The sequence below is a fragment of the Phycodurus eques genome, chromosome 17, assembly GCF_024500275.1.
Source record: "Phycodurus eques isolate BA_2022a chromosome 17, UOR_Pequ_1.1, whole genome shotgun sequence".
NCBI lineage: Eukaryota > Metazoa > Chordata > Actinopteri > Syngnathiformes > Syngnathidae > Phycodurus > Phycodurus eques.
In genome coordinates this window covers 21,336,365-21,346,756 of record NC_084541.1, presented here as the reverse complement: position 1 = coordinate 21,346,756, position 10,392 = coordinate 21,336,365, and the positions used below count along the sequence as shown (strand labels likewise).

At 46.9% G+C, this 10,392-nt stretch overlaps 2 protein-coding genes and 1 long non-coding RNA gene across 3 annotated transcripts; 2 read left to right on the top strand and 1 right to left on the bottom strand.

Moving 5' to 3' along the window:
* Window positions 1-3,295: 3,295 nt before the first annotated feature.
* Window positions 3,296-7,353, top strand: LOC133416520 (lactoylglutathione lyase-like). The gene is made up of 6 exons (XM_061703539.1): window positions 3,296-3,806; window positions 5,456-5,538; window positions 5,637-5,777; window positions 6,153-6,220; window positions 6,306-6,395; window positions 6,651-7,353. The coding sequence occupies exons 1-6, from the start codon at window positions 3,738-3,740 to the stop codon at window positions 6,743-6,745; spliced, it is 546 nt and encodes a 181-aa protein (XP_061559523.1). The 5' UTR covers window positions 3,296-3,737; the 3' UTR covers window positions 6,746-7,353.
* On the bottom strand, window positions 5,991-7,360 carry LOC133416522 (uncharacterized). Its single transcript, XR_009770256.1, has 2 exons — window positions 7,327-7,360; window positions 5,991-7,245 (listed from the first exon to the last, which is right to left on the bottom strand). It is a non-coding gene; the product is annotated as an uncharacterized LOC133416522 (long non-coding RNA).
* Window positions 7,361-7,495: 135 nt separating this feature from the next.
* Window positions 7,496-9,693, top strand: rnasekb (ribonuclease, RNase K b). The gene is made up of 3 exons (XM_061703540.1): window positions 7,496-7,791; window positions 8,824-8,906; window positions 9,388-9,693. Exons 1-3 carry the CDS (start codon window positions 7,714-7,716, stop codon window positions 9,530-9,532), a joined length of 306 nt encoding a protein of 101 aa, XP_061559524.1. The 5' UTR covers window positions 7,496-7,713; the 3' UTR covers window positions 9,533-9,693.
* The last annotated feature ends 699 nt before the right edge of the window (window positions 9,694-10,392 follow it).

Genomic DNA, 10,392 nt, shown 5'->3' with positions numbered 1-10,392 from the left:
AGGAGCGTTGAGGTGGCTCCTAAAGCACTGGTTCTCAAACTTTAGACACCAGGGACCACCGAAAAAAAACATTCATACCTCTCCAAGTACCACCATCATGACCTGCATTAAAATACAGTGTCACAGTAGGCCTTCGTGTTCGTCAAGTATATTTCATATTATTGAAAGCCACTCTACTCCATTGTACCAAATTGAACTTCTTCTTCTTCTTTTCCTTTGGGCTTGTCGCGTTCGGGGTGGCCACAGCGCGTCATCCTTTTCCATGTCAGCCCATCTCCTGCATCCTCCTCTCCAACACCAACTGGCCTCACGTCTTCCCTCACGACGTCCATCGACCTTCTCTTTGGTCTTCCTCTCGCTCTCTTGCCTGGCCGCTCCATCCTCATCATCCTTCTAGCAATATGCTCACTATTTCTCCTCTGGACGTGTCCGAACCATCCGAGTCTGCTCTCTCTAACTTTGTCTCCCCGAAACATCGAACCTCGGCCGTCCCTCTGATGAGCTCGTTTCTAATTGTATCCGACCTGGTCACTCCTCGAGAGAGAGAACCTCAACATCTTCATTTGCTCTGCTTCCTGTCGTCTCTTCAGTGCCACCGCCTCTAATCCGTACATCACGGCCGCCCTCAAAACAGTTTTCTAAACTTTGCCCTTCATCCTCGCAGAGACTCTTCTGTCACATAACACACCCGACACCTTCCTCCGGCCGTTCCAACCTGCTTGGACCCGTTTCTTCACTTCCTGACCACACTCGCCATTGCTCTGGACGATTGACCCCAAGTATTTCAAGTCCTCCACCCTTGCCATCTCTTCTCCATGTCCCCTCACTCTTCCCCCACCACCCTTCTCATTCATGCACGTATATTCTGTTTTACTTCGGCTAATCTTCATTCCTCTGCATGCCTCCGTCTTTCTAACTGTTCCTCCACCTGCTCCCAGCTTTCACTGCAGGTCACAATGTCATCTGCAAACATCACGGTCCACGGGGATTCCAGTCTAACCTCATCTGTCAGCCTGTCCATCACCACTGCAAACAGGAAGGGGCTCAGGGCTGATCCCTGATGCAGTCCCACCTCCACCTTAGATTCGTCTGTCACACCTACAGCACACCTCACCGCTGTTCTGCTGCCCTCGTACATGTCCTGTATCATTCTAACATACTTCTCTGGCACTCCAGACCTCCGCATGCAGTACCACAGTTCCTCTCAGGGTACTCTGTCATAGGACTTTCTCTAGATCCACAAAGACACAATGTAGCTCCTTCTGACCTTCTCTGTACTTTTCCGCAAATAATGCATCTGTGGTCCTCTTTCTAGGCATGAAACCAGACTGTTGCTCGCAAATACTCACTTCTGTCCTGAGTCTCGCCTCCACTACTCTTTCCCCTAACTTCATAGGGTGGCTCATCAACTTGATTCCTCTGTAGTTCCCACAGCTCTGCACATTGCCCTTGTTCTTAGAAATGGGCACCAGCAAACCTTTCCTCCATTCCTCAGGCATCTTCTCACACGCTAGAATTCTATTGAACAAGCTGGACAAAAACTCCACAGCCTAGATGCCTCCAAGATGCTTCCACACCTCCACAGGAATGTCATCAGGACCGACTGCCTTTCCATTTTTCATCCTCTTTAGTGCCTTTCCCACTTCCCCCATTCTAATCACGGCCACTTCCTGGTCCACCACACTTGCCTCCTCTCATTTTCCTCATTCATCAACTCCTCCAAGTATTCTTTCCATCTATCTAGCACACTGCTGGCTTTGTACCAAATTGAACTTAAAGGGAAGCTATTTTGCCAAACCAACTTTTTCTTGCATTTGGGATGTAATATTCCCGGCGCTGTCGTCATAACGAACACAGAGGCGACCAATCAGAGGAAAGGGAGGCGGTCTTAGTATATGGACAAATATGGACAAAACAGAAACAAAAGTGGCTCAAACAGACGTCGCTGGCAGAGGGGCCTTTTGCGGACATTCGTATGACAAAACGAAAAAAATAATTTTGAACTGAAATCGACACTTGTACTGAATCCGTGTTCGAGAGTCACTCTACGGAGGACTAAAGAGCCAAAATATGGGACCTTTCAATGATTGAATGAAACAGTACCTCCTGTGCATGCAAATTGTGAGGATAAGCGGTACGAAAAATAGATACAATACAAGAAATCAAGTTGCCCATTTGCAGACCACGAGATAGAACCCGGGTACCACGAGTGGTACTCGTACCGCACTTTGAGAATCGCAGTCCTAAAATGTCTCAACAGAGAATTCTCAACAAAGTCATTGCGCACATTCAGTAGCAGAGAGAGAGCGAGAGTACTCTGGTAGGACTGGAAAGTGTCTTTGAAAGAGATCAAACTCAAACTTTATTCAATAGCAATAATCAAATGGCATTCAACTCATGAAATTACCTGGAATTGTTTCTTTTCCATTTAAGTGGAGGTAAGTAGGTAGATAGATAGATAGATACATAGATCTGTGTACGTACGTGTGAGTGACTGGGTGTGAGCTGTGGGCAACAACAGCACCGGCATGAGTGTGCTCATTGTGTTTTTGGGGGTTGAGCACCTGCCCTCTAAAATCATAAAACCCCGCATATTTGCAGGATTCATCTATGGCGGGTATTTTGTCCATTTTTCATTTGAAATGTTTTCAATCCCCCTCCGTTTTTCGTGTGGAAAACGCATATTAGCGGTACATTCCCGCTTCATCAAGAATTTGGGGGTTAAAAAACACTTTTTTGGGGGGTGTCAATTATTGTCGTATTTTCGCGGTCGGGCCCGGTCGCTAACGGCCTATATTGGGGGCCACTGTAAACAGGGTGCTAGGCGAGCCCAAAATCAAATTCTTTTCGAGGCCTTCTAAAGGCTTCTTTATACTCGCGTCACCGCATTTATACTCGAGCGCAACCCACGCGCGCAGTTGTGAAAATGTACTGCAGTTGACCTCCAAGTCGGCGCTGTCGCTACGGACGCCGCATGGTGGAGTTTCCTCTGCATTTTGTGGCCATTTCCGGTCGCCGTTTTTCCTTTCCTTTTCCGGAACAAGGAACAAAGCAACAACAATGGCGACCGTGGAACCGTCCGTGTCTGCCAGAACAAAGGGACCGAGAAGACCGGATGACGCGTTTAATTATGCTGCAAAATCGCTCGAGAAGTCGGCGGCGTAGATGGTACGTAGAACCGAGGGGCACGCTGAGTACGTCATCGCAGCGTGTGACTAAAAGGGACCAATCACGAGAGACGATCTCCGGGGCGTTCCACGCGCAGCAACAATTTTTGCCGTGCGCGCGTCAGGCGACGCAGAGGCGCCGCGCGGGCCAACGGGTCGCGTGATGCAATGCGGGCGTTGTCGGCCACGCGATCGCGGGACTATAAAGACGCCTTGAGGCCTTTTGGGCCAGCGGCATTTCTCGCTGACACACGCTGACACACGCAGCTGCATTCCTGCACAGACCAGGCCTACGCGATGCCTCCAGGTGCACTCGTCGACGTCAGCCGCGCACACACCGCGCACGCCAAATATTGTTCGTCGTCTTCGGAAAGACGTTCCGGCCTCGGCGGACGCTGCGGCGAACTGGTCAAGGTCAACTTTGAAAAGAGCTTGTGAAAAGATTCCCAGAAGCCAAAATCTGAGTAGGCCCTTTCCCGAGCTGCACCTGAACGCAGCGCATCGCCGGTAAACGGGCGGCTCTCGCTACGATTGTCGGCAGCGGCGTCAAGTCTTTCCGCCGTCGCCGTCATGGACAGAGGAGGTTTGTCAGAGCGAGCGGTGGCTGACGCCTGCAAGGACGGCGACCCCGCCACCAAGGTCACGCATCGGCCGCCTCATTTCTCACTTCCTGTCCGACCGCTCGGACTTTGACGGGTCCCCTTCTTCTGACGAGGCCTTCCCGCTCGTGCTCGCTCTGTGCTGCGTCGCTAATGCTGCGTGACCAAAAAACGAAAAAACACTTACTGTCGAAGAAAATGTCACGGCACATGGAGTCTGATTCCCAAGCACATTAGCGTGCCGTGAGAGGTCATCGGATGTTCGGCAGGAAATGATCCGATTTCACTTCATTGGTGCCAAAATAATACAAAATATTTGTCGATTTTCGTCTATGCCAGCGACATATACTGAGTCATTCATATTATCCACTGCATTGTTTATAATTGAGGATATCATTTCATCATATAAGTTAAGAGATTCTCAAAATGTGGTATGAGTAGCAGTAGTGGTGTGTGGGCTCCCTCCAGTGGCATCCAAAATTATCACTGAATTAAAACTTCCAACTGTGCATAATGTTATGATACACCTTGTTTTTTAAATATAGTCAAGTACATTTGTTAAGTACAGTTGTATTTAACTTTTAAATACAATACATTTGCATTTAATCATTCATAAACGTTTGTTTTCAAACATTTATTTGAATGTATATTTAATTTATATTAATTTAAGTATAGTTTTTTTAAATGTTCCTATATTTAAGCGCAGTGTTAATGTTCAAACTGTACATGTTACACAGGTGAACAAAAATATGAAATATACATTTTAGGAATAAAACCTGCCTTGTTTTTGAACACTTGGGCCCGCTACACTACTGTATTATAATGTTGGCCAAACAGTGGTACGAGGAGAGCCGAATATTGTTGAGATTGTACTTGTTATCAAAAGTTTGAGAAAATAATTAATCAACTAATATAACAAAGTTAAAAGTAAGCGTAAAATGTTTATTATTTACGATAAATCAATGAACCAGTTATTCAATGAGATAAATAAATTCAAAATGAATGTTCACGAGTGAGGGAAGAACGGAACGGGAGATCGACCGGCGGATCGGTGCGGCGTCCGCAGTGATGCGGACTTTGTATGGGTCCGTTGTGGTAAAGAAGGAGCTAAGCCGAAAGGCGGAGCTCTGGATTTACCGGTCCATCTACGTTCCCGCGAGCTGCGGGCCGTGACCCAAAGAACGAGATCCCGGATACGAGCGGCCGAAATGAGTTTCCTCCGCGGGGTGTCCGGGCTCTCCCTTAGAGTTAGGGGTTGGGGGAGAAGCTCGGTCATCCGGGAGGATCTCAGAGTCGAGCCGCTGCTCCTCCGCATCGAGTGTGGCCGGGGCATCCGATTCGGACGCCTCCCCGGTGAGGTGTTCCGTGCACGTCCCGCCGGGAGGAGACCCCGGGGACGACCCGGGACACGCCGGAGAGACTCGGCTGGCCCGGGAACGCCTCGGGATCCCCTCGGAAGAGCCGGAGGAGGTGGCTGGGGAGAGGGGAGTCTGGGCGTCCCTGCTAAAGCTACCGCCCCCGCGACCCGTCCTCGGATAAGCGGTAGAAAGCGGAGGGATGGATGAATGGATGCATAATGATCCTATTTTAGGGGGGCAAAATGAATGCAAGGAATCTTCCAGGATTCGTGATCGTGTATATGCAAATGAGCAGTGATGTCATGAGGGGGCGTGTCTTTGCTGCGTTCAGGACTACATGATGCAGCAGACCATGCTGAGGGTCAAAGATCCCGCTCGCTCCCTCGACTTCTACACGAGAATCCTCGGAATGACGTCAGTCCCGCACGCCCGTCGATGTATCTTGCACGCACACGACTCTACAACGTGTATGCGTCTGTGTGTGTATGTGTGCGCGTGTGTGCGTCTGTCAGGCTGCTGCAGAAAATCGACTTCCCATCGGTGCACTTCAGCCTTTACTTCCTGGGCTTCGAGAACAAGGCCGACATTCCGGCCGACATTCGGGAGAGGACAGCCTGGACGTTTTCGCGCCGAGCCACCTTGGAGCTCACGCAGTGCGTCCGCAATACGTATTATAGATGATGTCTTAGAGCGATAGCTCGAGAGTTTATCTATCGATGGATCGATCAATTCGGCAAAAGTGTTATGAAGTCAAAGGTACGCCTTTGGAAACACAAAGTTCAGGGTGCGACACAAATGATACTGTACGTTTAAATGTTCACTAGGTACCTCTAGTGGTCACAGAGAGCATTACAACAACAAAACAGTAAATCTTTCATCTTTTTATGCAAGCAAAAAACAACAATAGTAATAGACATTAAAGCATTATTATTAACATTATTTAGTCATAGTTCTTCATATAATAACTTCAAGTGTTATATCAAAAAATCATACATTTATTATGATTTATTTGTGCGCCTGCGTGCCAGTAACTGGGGGTCCGAGTCAGATGCAAGTTTGTCTTATCACAACGGAAACAGCGACCCTATTGGCTTTGGTGAGAACTGCAGCTGCTCGTTCACAATATGAAATATATGAATATCATTTCATGTTTATTTATTGATATATTTTTTAAATTGAAGGTCACATCGGCATTGCCGTGCCCGACGTTGGCATCGCTTGCCACTTGTTTCAATCTCTGGGCGTCACCTTCATCAAGAAACCACACTCTGGTAAACACACACAACATAAACAAAATAAACATGATTTTTTTTTTTTTTTGTACATAGTGGACTTAGATAGAACGTCCCCAAAAATCACTTTGTAGTGATTGGGGAGTCGGGAATGACGAATGGTTGAGACCGCTCCTCCCAAATATACGATTTTTATACACGAATCACTTAATCCCTAACGACTACAACGGAATTGTTAAAAACGGAAGTCCGAGCGTTTGTTACCGTGCCGACTGCTTGTTGTGGCCTCGGCAGGCAAGAGGAAAGGTCTGGCCTTCGTTCAGGATCCCGACGGCTACTGGATCGAGATCTTCACTCCGAACAAGATGGCGGCCTTGATGGCGCCTTGAACCGGACTGCCTGACAGACGGACTGGCGGAGGATTTTGACTTTGTTGCTTGGTTGTTTGTTGTTACCATGGTAACAAGACGCATACTTTCACCACCACCAACGTCTCCTTTGGATTTCTTGGCAAGTCAAACAAGGTGCGTGATGATGACATCATCGTGTGGTAGCGATGACATCACATCCACATGTTGCTATGTCATCATTATACACGGCGATACCATAATCATGTCTGATAATGTCATATCATGTGGTGATGTCATCGGTAGTGATGGCATCATCCAGTTATGTTGTTATATGTGGTGATGTCATCTTACATGGTGGTGTCATCATCATAATGCAGGGATGTCATAATCATGTCACGGTGATGTCATTTTCATACTGGCGATGACATCATCATCATGGGGCGGCAGCTCCACCTCCTGCGTCACGAGCGCGGCTGGAACGGAATCTTTATATGTGCGGCCTTCTGTCTTGAGATGATCGGAGCACAATACGACCAAAACTGTGAAATGCCGGATTTGTTATCTTCACGTGTGTGTTCTGTCGCAGATTAATAATCATTTAAGACTTGAAAAAATCTTACGTGTGTCCGAGGCCTTTGGTGCATTTAAAAAAAAAAAACACACACACACACACACACACACACACACACACAAAACAATCACGAGTCCTCACCCGGGGCCTCGTGTTTATTAAATGTGCGTAGGTGGCGGTAATGCACCGACACGCCGTTAAACGTGAACAAGAAGAAGACCACGACGACGATGCTTGCCGGGTTTTGCCGAGTTTCGCCGAGCTCGGGGATCAGCTGACCCAAAGCCTCCGCCGACGTCGACGTCGGCTCAGCCCGGCCGTCGTCCTTCCTTTGTGGGCTGACTACTTCCTGAAACGTTTTGGTCCTTGTCGAAGGGCCCCAAAAGAGGAGAAACTTGTTGTTGTGCGCGACTGCTGATCGAGTTGACCGGGAAGGATGCCGTCGTTGCTCTTCTGCGGCCCCAAGATGGCCGCGTGCGGCATCGTCATCAGCATCTGGGGCGTCATCATGTTGGTAAGAAACACACGGCCCGGATAAGACTAGTTCCCGGACAAGCGCCCAAGCCGCAACGTTCTTCTTGGTCTCAATTAGGATTTAGGATGAGCGATGCGACGACGATCGTGCTCTTCATTGTGGCCAAGAAAGAAACGCTGGCCGACGTTGGCCTCCAGTGTGTAGACGGAGCCGCACCAAACAAACGCAAAAACAACTTCGAACAACAGTCACGAGAATGTTCCTTGTTTCCTGATCAAATCTACGCGTAAAGGGAAAAGAAAGTATAATCCGTTGATCACGTGATTTATTCCCCCCCCCCCTCTTGTCTTCACGTGACTTTGACACCGCAACCTGTCAGGTGACTGAAAACAGGAAGTGCCCAAATATAGAAATAAAGAACGTATTTGTATCCGATTGTGTTAGCATGTATGGACGAGCAATATTTGTTTCTTTCAATATTTTTTGTGATTAAACCGTTGACGTTTATCATGCAATTTAAGCATTTTGTTAACTATTTCAAAGCAAAGTAAACATTCGTTAACAATTATGAGGCAAACGGGGAGTTTTGTTTTCAATGATAAATCAAATAGAACATTTTGTTGACGGTGAAGGTGAATGAAAAATGTAGTTTCCAATTACGAGGCAAATTGTGAATTTTAAAATAATTATAAAAATGGGGAGTTTTATTGACTACTTTGGTGTGAATGGAAACATTGTTGACGATGATTCCGTGAATTGAGCATTTTGTTAACGACAATAATGCCAATGGCAAATTTGTTTACGATTTGATGCAAATAGGGCGTTTTGTTGCTGACCATAATGTGAATAGAAACATTTTGCTGTCCATTATGATGCAAGCGTTGCATTTTGTTCACATTTGTATAGCAAATGGAACATTACGTTGACAATCACGGTGTGCTTGACAATTCTGATGCCAATGGCACATTGAGTGACCAATGACGGCGTTTTGTCGGCAATTGTGATTCATGATGATATGAGGCGTTCGAGTCATTGTTTGGTCATTTGTGGCTGCGCTCTTTGTCGTCGCAGGCGATGCTGGGAATCTTCTTCAGCGCCAAGTCGGCCGTGCTCATCGAGGACGTCCCGTTTACCGAGGACGACATCCGCAACGAGTCAGTTATTGGATTTGATAGATTATATACATCCGCACAGTATATACTGTGTATATTTCTAGTAGATTTGATACATTTTCAGGCCTGGGAAAGCAGAGAAAATGGAAAGTATCGAAGGGAAAAATATTTCAGTTTCCCAGACTGTTACCACTCTTATACTATTTTATCTGATCATCATCTAATTCATATTAAAAGAGAAAACCTTTTTTAGTTCCATGCACTCAGCTTATCTGTGTTTGCTCTTCATTTATTTGGATATTACGTCTTCTGGAAATGATGGAATGACGTAATTGAACACATTCACAATAATGAAAACATTTATTTACAAATACTAACACCCCTATTTTCTTTACCAAGGAGTCTGGCAGTCAGTGTGTGGAAGAAGTATGGAATTTGGAAATGCGCAAGGTGTAGGAAGGCCCTTTCCTGTTCCGACAGGAAGTGAGCTCACGCGGTTGTTGTTGTTGTCGTTTTCTCGCAGTCAACACCCTCCCCAGAACATCTACGGTCTGTACAGCCAAGTGGGCATCAACTGCTTCATCGCGGCCGCCGTCTACGTGGCGGTGGGCGCCGTGTCCCTGTGCCAGGTTCGACTCAACAAGCGGCAGGAGTACATGGTGACATGAGATGGCCCCGCCCCCCGCGGCGGCCCGTCGGCTGGAGCGACCCCTGTAATTTATTTCACGTTTAAACGTTCCGTGTTGATGTAGTCATTCCTCAACGTGTTTTCTGCATGTCGAAATGTGTGACAGGAAGTGCCGATGTCAAAATAAAAGACATGACGTGCTTTTGTGTGGAAATGAAGATGACCTAAAAATCATTAAGCACCGAATTCTGCAAACTTTGGACATTTCAGTAAGAAACAAAGCAAAGACCTAAGACCTAAGTCGTACTTGGTTTATTTTGTCGCATGAATATTTGCCTGTTGGCCATCTTGTATGTGCAGGTTTATATAGAGTACATTTGGGAATTGTTCTTGTGACCTTCAATTTCAGTTTGTTTCATTGGGGTTAGGATTATAAAGGATAAAAAGTTTTTCTGTTTTGGATTTTCCGGAGGCCAAAAGTCCTTCTCCTCGTTCACACCCTCCAATTGAGGCCCCCTGCACCACCCGGAAAAGCCGTCCAACCTGGCGGCCCGGCCTTCGCCACGCATCTCTGCCCCCACCCAACCCTCTGGAACGTTCTCCCAAAACCCCAACGTGACTGCTCACATCTCTCGACCTTCAAATCACTCCTAAAAACCTACCTTCCTCGAATAGCTTTTAATGTGGAAATTCCTCATGTTTTATCCTTGTTTTTATATCTGTATTCTACTAATTGTAATGCGTCTTTATTCAATAAATGTAATATTATTGTGGTTAAAAGTTTTTCGAATCCCTGCATTCCACAGAAAGCTCTCCGGTGAGTCTTGTTCCGATTTGTGATCTCGGCTTCACTCGGAAAACCTCGACGGCAATCGGCATGGGCAACAGGGCGACCAATGA

Excerpts from the sequence above, each read along its gene's own strand:
- LOC133416520 (XM_061703539.1), top strand. The coding sequence starts at position 3,738 with ATGGACAGAGGAGGTTTGTCAGAGCGAGCGGTGGCTGACGCCTGCAAG. Across the intron at positions 3,807-5,455 it reads ACGGCGACCCCGCCACCAAG|GACTACATGATGCAGCAGAC; the intron begins GTCACGCATCGG and ends TGCTGCGTTCAG. Across the intron at positions 5,539-5,636 it reads ACGAGAATCCTCGGAATGAC|GCTGCTGCAGAAAATCGACT; the intron begins GTCAGTCCCGCA and ends TGCGTCTGTCAG.
- rnasekb (XM_061703540.1), top strand. The coding sequence starts at position 7,714 with ATGCCGTCGTTGCTCTTCTGCGGCCCCAAGATGGCCGCGTGCGGCATC. Across the intron at positions 7,792-8,823 it reads TCTGGGGCGTCATCATGTTG|GCGATGCTGGGAATCTTCTT; the intron begins GTAAGAAACACA and ends TTGTCGTCGCAG. Across the intron at positions 8,907-9,387 it reads GAGGACGACATCCGCAACGA|TCAACACCCTCCCCAGAACA; the intron begins GTCAGTTATTGG and ends GTTTTCTCGCAG.